The 18,768-nt window shown below is 31.9% G+C and overlaps 1 protein-coding gene across 6 annotated transcripts in view; it reads right to left on the bottom strand.

The window, feature by feature from the left end:
• Window positions 1-18,768, bottom strand: part of LOC123703761 (glycerol kinase-like) — a 37,322-nt gene that overhangs the window by 9,319 nt on the left and 9,235 nt on the right. For all 6 annotated transcript variants that reach the window (XM_045651885.1, XM_045651887.1, XM_045651888.1 and 3 more), the window contains exons 2-8: window positions 11,425-11,507; window positions 6,458-6,614; window positions 5,537-5,638; window positions 2,831-3,048; window positions 2,441-2,550; window positions 1,304-1,409; window positions 257-449 (exon numbers count right to left, since the gene is read on the bottom strand). In XM_045651885.1, coding sequence (XP_045507841.1) covers window positions 257-449; window positions 1,304-1,409; window positions 2,441-2,550; window positions 2,831-3,048; window positions 5,537-5,638; window positions 6,458-6,614; window positions 11,425-11,499 — 961 coding nt within the window. In that variant the 5' untranslated portion in view covers window positions 11,500-11,507. The remainder of the gene's footprint in view (window positions 1-256; window positions 450-1,303; window positions 1,410-2,440; window positions 2,551-2,830; window positions 3,049-5,536; window positions 5,639-6,457; window positions 6,615-11,424; window positions 11,508-18,768) is intronic.

The following is an 18,768-nucleotide window of genomic DNA, read 5'->3' as shown; positions in this document are numbered from 1 at the left end:
AGTCAGCAAACCGTGGGTGGATTGCACCCGTCTAGTCTCCGTATTGTATAGGAGAAAACATACACTTCTAAGAATGTTTTTTTTTTCTAAAATTCCCTATTAACATGCCTTCCAAAGCATATACAGGCGGTGCATTCGGACCCAGTCTATACGCGACCGTAGCCAGCAAACCGTGGGTGGATTGCACCCGTCTATTTCCCGTATTGTATAGCAGGACACATCCACTTAAACTTTTTTCAAAATTTCCCTAACTTACCTTCCAAAGCATAAACAGGCGGTGCATTCGGCCCCAGTCTATACGCGACTGTAGTTAGCAACCCATGGGTGGATTGCACCCGTCTAGTCCCCGTATTGTATAGCAGGAAACATCCACTTCTGTATGTGTTTTTGGCTTGTCCAGCTTGTAGACAGTTCTGACCTACGAGCGCAGCTTGCTGGTTGCCTAGTACCTAGAAATTATAACTATATGAAAACACGTAGTTATGAATATAAACGGTCAAACGCGGTTCTAAATTAATAATAGCGCCATCTTTTGAATCGTTTGGACCTAACAGATAATTTTGCTGTCAAATAATTTGCAATAAAATAATATTGCGACTATAAACTGAGATGTTACCTATCCTATCTTTCAAGTTAGATCAAACTGCACATGGGTTGCAAATCAGTTCAGTAGTTTAGGATTCCATCGCGGACAAACAAAGTGACACTAAATTTGTATATAAGTATTAAAGATTAAATAAATCTTATCTTAAAGATTAAGTAAATCTTACATAGAAATGTCTACTGGTACTTAACCGACTTCAAAAGAAAGGAGGAGGTTATCAATTCGGTCGGTATGTTTTTTTTATGTATGTACACCGATTACTCCGAGGTTTCTGAACCGATTTACGTGATTTTTTTTCGATGCGGGATGGTGTCGAATTGGTCCCATAAAAATTTTATTCGGATAGGCCCAGTAGTTTTTATTTTATGAGCATTTTTGTCTGTGTTTGTAAATGTTGCAAACGTGCAAGTTTGAAGTCGGTTGTTTTTAACGCAGTTATAATAACTCCACTTGTTTTGTCTACAATTATTGCCAACTTTTTCATCGATGCTCTCCTATTTTCGTTTTCATGCTTGTTTAACAATAATTTGTACGAATAAAGCTTTTTCCGTCATCACGTGATATTGTACAGATCATAGTCTGCCTTGATGTACTAGTAATTATTGAAATAAGCACATTGAAAAAGTTTTAAAGTATTAATTTGAAATTAGCTTTGTATTTTGCTAACAAATAATTACAAAAATATGTATTTCTTCTTACCCCAGATATCCTAATTCCGTCTAAAATTGAACCATCCTTAACGATTCCATATATTTCCGAACTGCTCCTTATTTGTGGCAACGAATCTCGATGTACGCCAAATAGTCTGTAAAAGAAAACATGTTTAAAATGTTTATTATGATATTGATAATTTTAAGGTTGTGTAATATCTGGGTTTAATAAGATCCTTCTAGTACAGGATACATCGCCCATTTTTGCAAGTGACTACTATCAAGCTGATTTTCCGTTTGTAGCTTTATTTTGATGAGACACCGAATAATTTCGTGTACGAAACTCTCGATTGTGGTAGCTAACAGAGATAACAAGGATAAAAATTTTTGATTTGATGGTTCTCAAATATTTATTACGCAATTTGTAGGACAATATGTCTGTTGAATTATATAAACATTAATTAAGTGAAAACAAAAAAATCAGCTTGTTAGTAATCATTTATGATGACCTCGTTATCGATACACTTTGGAAAGGGGGACTCTTTGAACCAACCATAGATTTTGTAGGACAAATATTTTTTCGAATAATTAAGGTAATTAATAATTATCTTGAGATTGAACAAAAAAAAATTCTGTTAGTAATAAATATTTGAGAACCATCAAATCAAAAATTTTTATCCTTGTTATCTCTGTTAGCTACCACAATCGAGACTTTCGTACACGAAATTATTGGGCGTCTCATCAAAATAAAGCTACAAACGGAAAATTAGCTTGATAGTAGTCACTTGCAAAAATGGGCGATGTATCCTGAACTATTCAATTTTATTTTATAAAATTGGTTGTATAGAACAACTATTCAAATAAGTATTAATAAAAGATCTAACCAATCTTTCTTTCTTTCATCGAATCATTAATACTATTGACGCTCTAGACCTATAATATTTAATCAAGTTTGTTGATTTTTTAAAGCTGTGTCTGATATTATTAAATTACTTAGTATGTATAATTGTATAGTGACATATCAAAATTCATAATCTATAATCTATATCTTTAAGTTGTTAGTTTTTAATTGTTAATATTTAACTGCACTAATAAAAAGGACTTTGCGTTAAATGTTATAACAACAAATAGAAACACAAAATAATATGAAAATATAAAGAAGAAAATGAATATATATTAAACTTACCTACACAGCATGGGATCCCAGTTAAGTGTCTCCAAATTCATTAATAGAGTTCTAGACGCGTTTGTTACATCTGTGATATGAAGACCTCCATGAGGACCACCTGTTAAATTCTGTAATAAAATATCATTATCAGATTGACGTACAATAAACAAAACGATTCACAATCACGCTTAAATATTGTCCGAAGCAAAACTCTGCCTACGCGTGTTTTGAGCAGAGTTTTATAATGAGCGTATGCAATAGACTTTGAACATTACTGACACAAAATAAGGTGTAAATTTGAGTAAATGATTTAGACAAAGCCACTCGGACATTTTTAACGACATTTTAAAATGAAATTGAATATGAAAAGAGTATATAAATTCTGCAATAAAATGCCAGAATACATACCCAGATTATCCACGAATCGACGGTACCAAACAGCAACCGTTTATCCCTACTGGCCCGTCTAACAGCCTTCACATTATCCTTAAGCCAGCGCATTTTCAACGCACTAAAGTATGGGCTTATTGGCAGGCCGCTAATGTTCTTCAAATAGTTCTTATTGCGGTCTGGCACTTTCGCCAGAATGGCGTCCACTGTGCTGTCTGTGCGTATGTCATGCCAGGCTGAAATATATTGTTTTGATAAATGAAAACAGTTTTATTGTACAGAAAACTTAACTTGAAAAACTACATAACAATGATTATCATCAGTGATAACTTTATAAGTGATAACTTATCACTTATAAAGTTATAAGCAATTTCTTCTGAGCATCCCATAAAGGCATAAATAACACTAAATAGTTTATTAAATTCAAGCAAGACAGATTAATATAGTTTTTTAAAGAAGAAAAATATGGATCACGAGACGGGATAAACCCGCATCTTTCGCCGCAGAACTTTGGAGAAAGAAGTGGGTTCGAATCCTTCGAATTATTAAGTACCAGCTTACCGCCCGCTTGATCTAAAACCTAATAAATTATATATGTACCTTCCTTCCTCTTAAATCACTCTATCCATTAAAAAAAACCGCATCAAAATCCGTTGCGTAGTTTTAAAGATTTAAGCATACAAAGGGACATAGAGACAGAGAAAGCGACTCTGTTTTATACTTTGTATAAAATAAAATGTGTGCTGTGAAAAGTTACTTTAAAACAATGCCACGATATAAATTACTTTACTGACTGAATAACTGAGATCTTAAGGGGCTTGAATTTATCACTGAGGCTCGAAGTTTATAGTCTAAGATCCCACCGCAGGATCAGTGCGTTCATCGGTTTTTTGCTGAAAACCGAATTTTTATGTATATTTATAATTAGGAGAATATATATCGACTAGGTTGCCAGTCAAAATTTGGCCGCAAGCGTGTTTAATTAAAATTTTTCTAATCGATTTTTTGGAAAAAAAATCGTTTACTTGTTTTTTGAATAAAATGTAGTCTACATCACGTCAAATGATATAAAAATTCTAAAAAATCACGGTTGCCGCTTTTCACCTGGCCGCAACATCTTGGCAGCCTGGTGCAAACAGGTATGATTTCGATTCATTTTTACGTTCATAACGCACATTTATGAATCATATATCAAATTAAAGCTAATTTTTTTCTATTTATTATCATATATGGTTGCCTAATTAAATCCGGCCGCAAATAAGGGTTGCTGGCTTTTAAAAATTATAAATATAGGATTAGTGCGTTCATCGGTTTTTTGCTGAAAACCGAATTTTTATGTATATTTATAATTGAGAATATATATCGACTAGGTTGCCAGTCAAAATTTGGCCGCAAGCATGTTTAATTAAAATTTTTCTAATCGATTTTTGGGAAAAAAATTCGTTCACTTGTTTTTTGAATAAAATGTAGTCTACATCTCGTCAAATGATATAAAAATTCTAAAAAATCACGGTTGCCGCTTTTCACCTGGCCGCAACATCTTGGCAGCCTGGTGCAAACAGGTATGATTTCGATTCATTTTTACGTTCATAACGCACATTTATGAATCATATATCAAATTAAAGCTAATTTTTTTCTATTTATTATCATATATGGTTGCCTAATTAAATCCGGCCGCAAATAAGGGTTGCCGGCTGTTAAAGATGTTGAATATTTAAGGTTGAGTGTAAACATGCTTGCGGCCAAATTTTGACTGGCAACCTAGTCGATATATATTCTCAATTATAAATATACATAAAAATTCGGTTTTCAGCAAAAAACCGATGAACGCACTAATCCTATATTTATAATTTTTAAAAGCCAGCAACCCTTATTTGCGGCCGGATTTAATTAGGCAACCATAAATGATAATAAATAGAAAAAAATTAGCTTTAATTTGATATATGATTCATAAATGTGCGTTATGAACGTAAAAATGAATCGAAATCATACCTGTTTGCACCAGGCTGCCAAGATGTTGCGGCCAGGTGAAAAGCGGCAACCGTGATTTTTTAGAATTTTATATCATTTGACGTGATGTAGACTACATTTTATTCAAAAAACAAGTGAACGAATTTTTTTCCCAAAAATCGATTAGAAAAATTTTAATTAAACATGCTTGCGGCCAAATTTTGACTGGCAACCTAGTCGATATATATTCTCCTAATTATAAATATACATAAAAATTCGGTTTTCAGCAAAAAACCGATGAACGCACTGATCCTGCAGCCGGATCTCGTACTATTACCTAGTTTCCTAAAAAGGATAGCACGATGTTCTTATTTATAGAATTCTCAATATGGGAATCGTAAAATATTGAACAGAAAAGCAAGTTTGGAATAGATGTTTTACCAGGTTTCACTGTATTATTTATATTTCCACTTTAATTATATTACGTTTTTAATATCCACCAAATATCACAAGAGTAAAAGAAAAAAAACGTAGATACAAATAAATAAAAGAGCGTGTGTGTCGAGCACAGGTGGCAGAAGTGAAACTTCTTTGGCAAGATTCAAAGTTCAGATAACAAAATCGTCGCCTTACTCCACGACGTAACGGTATTGCCATTGCGACCTTGAAATTTTACTCTTAACTCGTCTTAAGAAGTTTCACTTCAAAAATAAAAACTGCACGTTATAATAAAAAATAAAAACATATTTTTATAATAATAAAACAATATATTACCTATAGCAGGATGGAGTGGTTCGCCAGTGAATTTGTCCCAAGCTATTGTGGTCTCTCTTTGATTTGTTATACCTAATGTTACTATGTCTTCTTTTGAATAACCTGAAAAAGAAAACCCATTATAAATCGAATCTACTCTATAAATTGAAAATATTTATGAATTGCCTTGCTTGATTATCATAAAAGTCAGGCCCTGTGTAATAAGCATAATAAATCAATGTTAAAAGGTAAGGGAAGATAAAGAACTGCATAAGAATTGAATATTGCAGATATAAAACGTAAAAAGTATCCATAGGCCCTAAAACAAGATTGCCTAAAAATAAACAAATTGGGACAGTCTAAAGATCAAACATAATTAAACTTGGTGTTTGGGAAGAAGTCAAGCGAGCAAAGTTCAAAAATCTTTACCTATTTACACCCTTAAAGGAAAGAGAAACTTTTAATGGAAATCAAATTCCTTATCTAAACTTAAAGGACATCTTGTCCAAAATTTACTTCGTATTTTAGGATATAGAACCAAGAATTATTCAAATAATCCTGTCTTTGTATCTCTTTTTCTTTTGTATCTCTTTTATAATGTTTGATACGATTCTATTTATTTCTATACAATAATATAATTATATGTAAGCATAACAATCAGTCATCTTGACAGGACGTTTAATAAGAGAAGAGAATCTAAAAAAAATATGTACTTAAAACAAGCTAAAGTTTCTAATAGTTCGAATCTATCGATTTAAGAGGTGTTTAACTGAAAAATACGCTATAGCCCTTGTTATAATTATTCTTATATATCTTTTTCTCTAGTTATCCAAAGGCTTTTTTTAAAGCACAATTCTTGGCATAAACGACTCCACTATTTTCAAGGAAGTATTTTTATCAAACCGAGTACAATCTAGGTACATTAAAATACACAGTCCTTACCTAATTCAGTCAGCTGATCTATAGCATTCTCAGCGCAGACCCGTATATGATGTATGATCTCCATAGGATCTTGTTCACACCATCCCTCCTGGGGCTGTAATTCAGTTTTGTCGAGCTGGTGGGCCGCCAACTCTTCCGACCTTTCGGCTTCGTATATCTGGAAGCAAATGACATAATTACAAACAGGTTTTGATTTAATGGGACCATGTAAAGTTATCGTGGAGATCTCTATGGTACCTTTATTAGGGGCCATCCATAAAGTACGTCACACTAATTTCATGAGTTTTTGAGCACCCCCCCGTCCTTGTCACAGGTGGTCACATTTCTAAGACCCCCCCCTCCCTAGTGTGACGTCACATGTTTCGCAATTTAACATCGAAAAATTATTAAATTAAAACAGCAGTTTCAAAATAGTTTGATTTCCATTTAAATTAGGTAAGTACTTTTTTTATGAAATCAACATAATTACATTTGGGTTCGCATTTTTTAGAGGACGCAATTTTATTTTTTTGATGTGTAGGGGGGGTCAGTGTGAAGCTATCGCTAAGTTTGTGGGATCGCCACCCTTGATCCGCGGCCGCCATCTTGAAAATAGCGGTTGATATGGTTTTTATGATATATCTCATAAACTATTTATCTGATAAAAAAAACATTGTAAGCATTATTTGTTGCAAATTAAATTCTCTACAACTTTAGTCCAGTAATTTTTTATCGTAGAACTATAAATAAAAAAATTATAAGCGAAAATGTTCAGAAATTAGAGATATTTATATTTTTCGATAATTTTTTTTATCATTTTAGGAAGAAATTATATCAGACAATTTTTTTAGATTGTTTTTCGAGGAACAATTTTTATTTACAACATTTTTTAATTACGTCAGTAGCTAGGTTTTACACATACAAAAAATAAAATTAGGTCCTCTAAAAAACTTAAGATTTGGCCTAAAAAATGTAACATTTCAATGGACTAAATATCAAATATTTGAAACATATAACAAAAAAATAAACTAATGAATAAATATAAATTGTCAACAAAACAATTTAAATCGTATTGCCCTAAAGATAGAGTTGGACATATTTTTTAGTTTAATTTATATTTCAAATTACGCGATTAGTAGGTACCTGTAGATTTTGAAATGTGATGTCACGAAACTTAGGACCCCTCCCACCCCTTGTCACACCATGTCACACTTTGTCGACCCCCTCCCCCCCTCTTTACGTGTGACGTACTTTATGGATGGCCCCTTACAACCCAGATAGACATGGCCTAATAAGGGAATTTGACGAGATAAAATGTTCCAACTTCATGATTAATAGCGACGAATTATACAAGCGTAAATAGACACTTGGTTTTTACTTAAGAAGTGTTTTATTAGATATGTAAAAATCCCTTCTGTGTTTCTAATTCATTCGCACAGTTATCGATTTTTTCAATAACCAAGAATATAGAAATAGTTTGACTTATAGGAAGAAAAAAGCAGTAACTATTGACGGTCAATCTATTATCGTCATTGCATTGTTAAGAAGTGATCTAACAATCCCCTTTTAATGCATGATAAATTACACAGTAGCAGGTTTAACACCCACTTATTCCTGTAGGAATATTATCACAATTTACAGTGCATATAAATGTCCTTGCAGATGCAGGATATTGTTAAATAAAAGATCACTATTATTCAATAGAATTGAAAAACATATTTTGTTTTGAACACGCCTATATTTACTACATCTTTATGTTTGTTGTTACAGACAGATGTAATTCAAACTTTGTACGCGTATTAAGGATCGCTTTGTAGTTTTTTTTTATGTATATTATGTACATAAATATATTATGTATATTATGTACATAAATAAATATACATATATGCATTTCTTTAAATTGTTTTTAACAGTTTTTAACATAGATATAGGTATTTTATATGAAAACAAGCAAATATTTTACACGTGCGTTGTGAAGAATTAGGTCATCTAATGTCAACAGTGTCTGTTGGAGTGAGTAAAAATAAAATATCATTGACCTACGATAATAATTATTATAAAATGTTTGAGTAACCTTTTCCCTTTTTAGTTTTTGAAATATCGTTATCGAAATATCGTCATTTGTCTGGTGTGTAAGGTAACATATTTTGGGGGTAAATAACGAAATGTTTTGTAATATTATTTATTTACTGTTTATCGTATTACGCTGCTGCATGTAACGCCTTCACTAGCGGATATCAGTAGTTATATTTGGAATATTATCTTTTATCCGTTTTATCGATACTTTTATCACCAATACTTATTGGAAAAATTCGGTAACATTCTACGTAATAACATTCCTCTTTGTCTAGTAATCATTTTCTTTAAAAAGATTCAAATTTTTTGGACAAGTGGTCTTTCACTTGCGGCTATTTAATATAATAATACGCAAACTTACTTACGGCGAAATAATATTACGCAAACTTAAAACGCAAAGTTTGTGAAGATGTGTGTGTGTGTTTGTTACTCTTTCACGCAAATACTACTGAACCGATTACATTGTTTAGCACACATATAGAGGGTAACTTGGATTAACACATAGGATATGTTTCATTCCGGAAATCCCACAGGGACGGGTCACGGGATCTATGCGGGTTTTTCTTTCAAACCGCGGGCGAAGCCGCGGGCGGTAAGCTAGTATCTATACTTATAAAGCTGAATAGTTTGTTTGTTTGAACGCGGTATTAATCTAAAAAAACTACTGGTTCGGAAACCGGATTTGAAAAATTCTTTCGGTGTTAGATAGCCCATAGTACTTACTACTCGCTAGTTTAGCCGTGGAATTGTAAAAAAAGAGTCAGCATATTCTATGCTCGTATTTATACATTATCGTATTTTCTTGTTATTTCTATTTATTTTGTTAAATCAATAAAATATAACATCGATAAAATAATTTGAACAGTAGTTATGTTTGTTTATTTATACGTAATCCATTGAATCAAAGTATATTCAAGGACTTAAGAATGTGACACTTTCCAACAATTGGATTAACGATTACAATAACCTACTCATATAAAACCTTATATAATGTCAGTTTATTTTATATACTAACTAGCTTTCCGCCCGCGGCTTCGCCCGCGTTTTCAGAGAAAACCCCGCATAGTTCCCTTTCCCGTGGGATTTCCGGGATAAAACCTATCCTATCTCTCAAGTTGGATCGAACTGCACATGGTGTGCGAATTTTATTATAATCGGTTAAGTGTTTTAGGAGTCCATTGAGGACAAACATTGTGACACGAGATTTATAATTATACTAGCGGTCCGCCCCGGCTTCGCCCGTGGTACATATTAACGTTTTCTCTACATAAGAACCATCCTCGTACTTCAAGAAATATAATAAAAAAAGAATTATCGAAATCGGTTCAGCCGTTCTCGAGTTATGGAATTACAACGAAAAGTGGCATTGATTTTTATATATTAGAGATATTAAGAAGATAAGATATTATAAAGCTGAAGAGTTTTTTTTGTTTGTTTGTCTGTTTAAACGCGCTAATCTCAGTAACTATTGGTTCGATTTGAAAAATTCTTTCGGTGTTAGATAGCCCATTTATCGAGGAAGGCTATAGATCTAGATTATAAATTTATATTTATCTTAATATATATAAATCTCGTGTCACAATGTTTGTCCTCAATGGACTCCTAAACCACTCAACCGATTATAATAAAATTCGCACACCATGTGCAGTTCGATCCAACTTGAGAGATAGGATAGTTTAAACATGTAGGTACCACGGGCGAAGCCGGGGCGGACCACTAGTAAATTTATAAGGATCATCACGCTCAGACCAACAGGAGTGGAGCTCTGCGGGTATAACCGCAGGACAGAGCTGGTTTTATATAAAATAATATTTATTTTGTACGATAATAACATTTAATTAATAAAATACAATTGCCAGTAAATTCGCAGTTGTTGCAAATGTTCGCATTGCAAAAAAAAATAAACACTTTTAACAAAATTCACTGTACATTTTTTACAAGAGCGCATCGTAAAAATCAAATTCACGACGATTAGGACGTAACCGTTAATTTTGCTAATTTTAAACACGACTTATCCGAAGGTTACGCGATTATCGCATTGCTAAAAAATATTATATTTTGTGCAGGAAACTGTCGTTTTCGTACTTTGATCTATTGGGTAATGTTTATCATAATATTATGTAAAATGCTATGTTAAAAAACATGAACAAGGTCAACATTTTTTGTGGTCATAACCCTTGGCAAAAAACAAAAACACAAATTGAAATATGTGCTTGCAAAAACGATAGTGTAGATATTATTAATGTATCTGTAATAAAAAAAAATAGTTGCCTAAGTATAATATGTCGAAGCAGAGTTTAGACGATATGCACTGAACTTCAAATACTTAGATAAAAAAAATATTAATTTAAACGCTAAAATTCTTCTTTTAATAGCTCGTTTAAGATTTTCAAGATTATAAACCTACAGTATGAATATAACTAGCCAACTCTAGCACGTATATAGCTTATTTACTACAATTTACTTGAATTGTCGTGACCATCCGCATCTTAGCAGTTTACTCTCATTCTGTAATACCTTATTTGCATACATAATCGTGTAAAATTTAGTTATCTCGAAGACATACTCTACCATATTACAGGTAGTAGGTATATAAGCGTAGGTACACGAAACGTAGCAAGTCCAGATTAGGTATTTATTATTTAAATGTTTAGGAAAGATAAACAATAGTGAAGGTGGTCGAAGAAAATTACCATAGGAATGAAATGATTAACTGCTATAAAAATGAGCCATCGTCTAGCCTCCTAACTACATACCTATCTTAATCACAAAAATCATACCTTACGGTATGAATTTTGTGTCGTAATAATCGCTCCGTTGCGACGTAAAAGAAGGACAAACAAATAAATATATACTAAGCATGTATTATATCAGTAAGGATACTGGATAAGGATTAATAAATAAATACTTACAACAAATCTAACAGTTTTGGTTCCATCGTCGATTGCCCCCACCAGCGATTTCCCCGCACCCTCGCGTACTGGCATATCGTCGCCTGTAACAAAAAACATAAGAAACATTATAATTACAATAATACAACTAATTATTTATTAATATAGATAGAAAACTAAAAAACACGCTTAAACCCATGAAATTTTATTTTATTGTCACCGAATCTTGATAATGATAGTTTGAATAAAATCTATCCGTTTAAAGAAAATCGAATCTAAAGCAGTTAGTTACATTACATTACAAACAAACCAAGTTCAGATCCACCCGTCATATTAAGCTACCTATTATTTTACACAGTTAAAAAAACTCATCTTAATACGAAACTAAGCATTCAAAAATGCCAGAAAAGAACCTTCGAGAAATTATACGAAAACCAAATTCAAAACAAACACACATTTGGCATGCGAAACGCGTAAACAATTACCACTTACGGCCAAAGAACTTGTACTTATCAAACTAAATGCTCGATTAACATATTGAATTAATTGTCTACGTTATTGAATAGCGGTACACAATTTTATCGATACATCCAAATAATATAATAAACGCGAAAGTTTTTAAGTATGTATGGATCTTTTCACTCTTACACGTGAAAACTACTGAATGTGTTTTGATGATACTTGGCAGTGATGTAGCTTAACTATCATAGCACATAAGCTATAGACACTTACAATAAGTGAAACCGCGCGTCACATCTAATTTTATACAGTTTTAAAAATTCTCCTATCTCAATGTTTGTAACCAAATTCCACCAAAACGGCTTGACCGATTTACTCCAATTTAATCTATAAGTAGGTAATCAGTAGTTCCGAATATGTAGTTACTTTATTATCCATATATCATAGTCTCCTTGTATATCAGAACTTCTAGCCTGCAGCTAATTTATATCTGTATAAATACCTTTAGATAATTGAGTTTCAGCAAAACTTTTCCCGGGAGGTGACACATCTAGGTTACTTCGTCTTACTTTTTTATCGCCGACGTATATCGTTGGCAAATGGACAAAAACTACTTAAAAGAATACCATACCTATTACCTATATTATATTTACCTCAAGATATCATAATATTATCTATTTTGGAAATTTAGATGAAATTAAAGTTGAGGCCATTTATGTTTTTATCCTTATACTATGTAAGTCTACCTAACGATCTTCATTTGTTAAGATTTGTATTCCTACAATTGAAGTTATATAGAAATGTAAGCGTTAGTCGAATCATCATTATTTTTACATCAGACAGAAACAAAACTAATGCTAACTCTAAACTGACTGCAAATTTAATTTTTATTTTTATTCTACATCAGGACTGTTCCAAACACAACAAAGGAACTAAATCATGAACTAAAACGCTATTTCAAAAACATTCTATTCTACGTTTCAAACTCTTCCAACCGTTATTACCTATCACTCCAAGGTGGTCGAGAGCTTAGGCACAGCATTTTTTGGGTAATTACAGTGACCTAAAAGTTTTCTTAACATCCCTTTTCAGTTTCGTACTTGCCATTTTATTTTCAACACTCCCTAAGCGCTGCTCTAGAGTCTAGTATATAGTTAACTACCTTTTCGCCCGCGTTTTCAAAGGAAAACCCGCATAGTTCAAGTTTCCTTGGGATTTCCGGGATAAAACCTCCTATGTGTTAATCCAAGTTACCCTTTATATGTGTGCTAAATTTCATTATAATCGGTTCAGTAGTTCATGCGTAAAAACCATACATACATACAAACCTTTCCTCTTTATAATATTAGTATAGATTATACAACTTTGTTCACAATTTCCTTGTAGTTTTCCATACATTATCAGAAGTCGGGTCAACATCATTGAAAGGCTTATCACTATCACGAGCTGTTACTGTGTTAATCTTAATCTTTTAATAAATTGTCTATTAAGAAATATTATGGCTTGACTTTGAATAGCAGATAAAAGTATTATTATGAAGATAATTGTATTACGAGATTGTGGCGATAATTTACTTCAATTACCCGTTTAAGTACAAGAATTTAATTGTAGGATACACCTGACTTATACTTAAAATATTTCTAGCTATATATAGTAATGATTATAAGATTGGTTGAATTACGGGATACATTTTAAATATTAAATAAATAAATAAATATTTTCAGGACAATTTTCACACACGGCACGATCTGATCCCATACTAAGCTTTCGCTTGTGTTATGGAAACCAGATGGCTGATAAACATACATATATAATTTTAAATAAATACTTATATAGATAATTAACACCCAGACAAAGAGCAAACATCTATGTTCATCACACAAATATTTGCCCCGGGTGGGAATCGAACCCACGACCAATGGCTTGGAAGGCAGGGTCACTACCGACCAAGTCAACCGGCCAGTCAGTTTTGTTTCAGTTTTATTATGATATTTATTGTTTTCCAGTTTTTATTGCAATAAATAAATAAATATAAATATTATAGGACATTATTACACAAATCGACCTAGTCCCACAGTAAGCTCAATAATTAAGGCTTGTGTTGTGGGTACTAGGCGAAATAAATGTTCTTATATGGACGATAAACATTATAACGTTACAAAATAAGCAAAAAAGTATTCGTTTACAGACTGAAAGCTGTAACAAATTCATTTGAAACACGCTTTACCTCTCAAGGAGATCAAAAGACTCATAATGCGAAAGCAAGGGAAAATATCTTTCGAGGAAATATGAAAGGTAAGGAGCTTTTCTCTTACACAATGTACCTAAATTGAGATAAAGAACTTTGTTGTGGAAACATGAATCTTTTTTGAAATCCAGTAAAGAGCTTTTGGCATTGTGCCATCTTTGATCTGTCAGATAAGTAACTGGGTTGGAAGTTCACGGTTACAATGGCCTTTGTTTCATATGGGCATCTTTAATTATTATTATACCACCTGCACCTTTGTAGTTTATTAAAAAATATTAAAAATGGAAAGAGATTTATAATGCACTGTCTATTCTCGTACTATTAAATCTATTGGCTACTTTTTGGATTTACTTTTAGTAGGTATATTCTTGTATCATGTTTGATGTCCTTTCCTTTAAACTGGTGTTTCTTCCAAATTAAAAGCCCATATATGTACATTAATAAGACTTTATATAAGAAGTTTCTTATTCAGAATTAAGTAATGTCTTTCAAGTGTGTACAGCTGCATAATTTTATTAAAAAATATTCAAATGTTTACACTTTTGAATTGTATAAAATATAAATCTTTTACTCGATACTATATTATCATCATATTTCTGCTACTTGGACATTTATTCAATAGGTAATACAAGATGAATGCAAATAGAAGAAAATGCCATTATTCATATCCAATGCCGAAGGAAATATATTTTCCTGTTACACACCGAGGGTCTGCCCCCACACAATGCTAGCAATAATTTATACTTATGAAACCTTTTGTTTTAGTATTAATAATACTATTTTTCGCACGATTTACTTAAAATGTTTTAATGCATAGAAAGTACCAAATATTTGTAATTAGTGAAAGTCACTTGTAAGTGACTTGCAATAATAATTGGACCAATTATATCGCTAATTAATGGACATTAATGAAGCTACTTTAATTGGATTAAAATTATATTGTTTTAGGTTAGTTTCAAAAATCGGGGTAAATTATGATAGATAAGGAAAATTACCTTCTAGTATCCATGCAAACTTATAAATCTTTACTAATTTCAGGAACTACTGTATATAATTGTGTTGAAGCAAAAGCATCCAGCTCGAAGGACCAATGAAATGCATTTTGTATAAAGATATACCATTTATTTACGAAGGAAGGGAAACTAATATAATCCGTTTGAGAGCAGACGAAGCTGCGTGGATCCTTTTATAAAAATATATATATATGGCAGTGTAAAGGTATGTGTGCGCAAAATATGTACGTAAATAAGTCGTATACATATAGGTTTTTCCATTTGTAGGAAAATTTTCTGATTATTGTAACACTAAGTTACTACAATTATTTAAATAATATGGACTTAGATTATTTATAATGTTTATATAAGTTTATATAATCCCAAAGATTACGATCCAGGGTACCAATAAAACAATAATTTTATATGATAGCGATATCATATCATTTTGTTTTAGCTATGTCATTGGCTTATCCGGATGATAAGCGATCTGATTACTAGAATGACGAATAATAATAGATTACAACAAAATATATTAATTTACAAAATTATGCAGATAGATGGATACTTTAAGATTACCAATGTTTGAAGTTGATTCGTATAGAATTTTATTATTATAAATCTGAAATTATACATGTAGATATGTTTGCTTGTTGCTTTTGTAATCCAAATGTAGAAGGTAGGTAGTTTCTCCAACATTCGGTACTTAGATTATTAGTAAAAATAGGACAAATATAATTAAGACTATGTTGAGATTTTGTAGCATTTTATATCTACACTAAAGCGCGTCACACACGGTGAAGTTACTATAATATTTTATGTTAAGATTCTCTAATACATATAAAATATTACGGTATCCGGTTATCAGCGTTCTGACCTACATTTTTCTTTTTGTCATTGCGTACTAAGACCCCTGTAGAACCGCCATCCTGTTACAAATGACCCAAAAAACTGACACAAAATTTTAAAATATTATAGTATCTTCACCGTGTGTGACGCGCTTTATTGTATGTCATATTTGTTTATACGCAAGAAAGAAATATAAAAATAATCATTTCTCAGTAGCAATATACGAAAATGTGAAACCGCCTGATTTAATATGACACAGTAATTATAATTAAGCATCAAATTGCGTATTTCCTACTGAGAAGCGATTAATTTATCACTAATTGGGTGTCGTGGACTATGGAATGATGAAGATAGTGTTAATTACACTTCTTCGTTTAAGGAGTGATGTAATTAAATGTTTTTGTCATTTGTTACAGCTTAATTTGTCTCTACATTAAAATGCGTTCGTAGGTACTTCGTACGTGTTTTAGAATGACCCTTCTGCGTATTAGTTACTGTTTTTTTTTTTTAGATATTTCGAATCAATGTTACGTCACGCTGAAGCTGGGCCGCAGCTGCAGGTAGAGTTTTTGATCTTATAGAGAGGGAATAAGAAGTATATATATGTGTATCTTTTAGTATTTTGTGTGTATGAATGCAATTTTGTATATTGTTTCTTCTTGATACATGCCGACGTATAAAATAATACTATTGAAAACTATTAGAATTTAGAACTATGACCAAACATTTTGGCAGAGTTAAACTATGTACCTAGTTCTCTATCTGGTCGTTTATAAAACTTTATTTTCAATATTATGTTTAGTTAAGACTTTGTATATAAGTATTTCGAACAGTATCAATACGAAAACCTAATCAATGTACCGATAAAAATCCTCCATAGATATAAAGATAACCTCTATTAGGTATACAGGGTGTAATCGTTAAGTGTGCACAAGCGATTATTCCGTAACTATTGCAGATACCAAAAAACTTTAAACTGATATCGAAAGTACTTAACCTAATGAGTAAAATAGCCATAATAAATTTTTTAAAATAAAACGAGAAATATCCAAAAATGTTACATTAAACGCTCCCATACATTTTATTTCCCATACATTTTGTATTCATAGCAGATTTTCGAAGTGATGTCCTCATTGTGCAATACAATGAGGAGCTCTATTTACAGTTTCTAAATGAACTTCCCTTCAAATTTGCGAAGTAATTAAAGCAGAAAACCAAAAAAAAGAAAGAAAAAGCTAAAATCTTTCATATTAAATGTACTAGGTTGATCCAAAAGTAAATAATTGGGTATTTCCTGTGCACATAAAAATATAAAATAAATGTTTTTTGCTTGCTCATGTATTCACTAAGTAATCACAAAAAAATCATATCAACAGGCCACGTTTCCAATTATTTACATTAATTTGAATGTGAACCGTGCGTGCCAGAATGTTTCCCGACGAAAAGAAGAAACAACGATTCGACATGTAGAGGGTAAATTTCTAAATTTTTAATGATATCAGGATAATTTTTTGTCACGTTTTGTGATCATGGACGTTATCCGAGTTCACCATGTTTATGCTGAAACCAAAAAACAATCAATGTCCTGGATGCGAGCTTACAAAGTGACGATGAAGAAATTCAAAGTGAAAATCAGTAGGTTAGATTAAAGCGGTAGTTTTTTTGGGACGCTGAAGGAATAATTATGGTAGAATATTTTAAAAAGGTAGCCACTTTATTGGGCTCTTACTAAACAGACCAAATTAAAAGATTGCGGTAGGTTAGTAAGGAAAAGAGACATGGCAAACTGCGGACCTGAACGCTGTTTCACCAAGACAACGCACCAGATCACAAAGCGTCAGTTGCGATGGCTGCCATTCAAAAATCGGCATTCCAAATGCTTGAACACCTACCCTATTTTTTAGATCTAGCTCCTATTATTTTTATCTCTTTCCTCGGCACAAGAAACACTTTCTTAGCAATAAATTATTTTAAGACGACAGCGAAGTGATGGCCGCGTGGAGGGGTTTTTGTGGATGAACTCAAAGTTTTTTTTTTAAGTTTAGGAAAAAAAATATTGAAGTATATTTTCTAGTTAGAAGACTGTCTAGAGAACTTCATAATTATTATAACTGTAATGACCTTGTTTAATATTGATTATCATTGCTTTTGGATCAACCCATGTACATGGGATATTTGTATCTCATACTAAATGTATGGGAGGGTTTCAAGTAAATTTTTTAGATATTTCTCGTTTTATTTTTAAAAATTTATTATGGCCATTTTACTCATTAGGTTAAAAACTCTCGATATCAGTTTAAAGTTTTTTGATATCTGTAATAGTTACGGAATAATCGCCTGTGCACACTTAACGATTACACCCTGTATATGTATATTATGTATTTACCTACCTACTTAGAAAATGGATACACCCGAACAATTGAAAGAATTTAAATGCGACATTGATATTTTTTAATGTAGAAAAGCTAAACTAACCTTTTTTTAAAATATAATAATTAATAACCAATAGAAAGAAAGCTAGAACATTTAAAATATAGTATTTTTATTAGAAACTGCTTTAATAAATTAGAAGAAATAACATTATGAGGACATAAGTAGAGCCGCGGGCGGAAAGCTAACTTTAAAGATAATATCCCTTCAACATTTAAAAATCTAGATCATTATAATCACTATCTTGTTTGAGTAAATATCATAAAGATAATTAAAAATTTAATCTAGTAATAAAGTACTAGGTATATAAAATTATTCTGTAAAACGAATGCAAACAAATTTCATTAGGCAATTTTAGGTATAACTAAGCAAACACGTACCGTACTA

Source organism: Colias croceus, chromosome 27 (assembly GCF_905220415.1).
Source record: "Colias croceus chromosome 27, ilColCroc2.1".
Taxonomy (NCBI): domain Eukaryota; kingdom Metazoa; phylum Arthropoda; class Insecta; order Lepidoptera; family Pieridae; genus Colias; species Colias croceus.
Note: the sequence above shows the minus strand (reverse complement) of the source record. Positions and strands in the feature narration are given on the sequence as shown.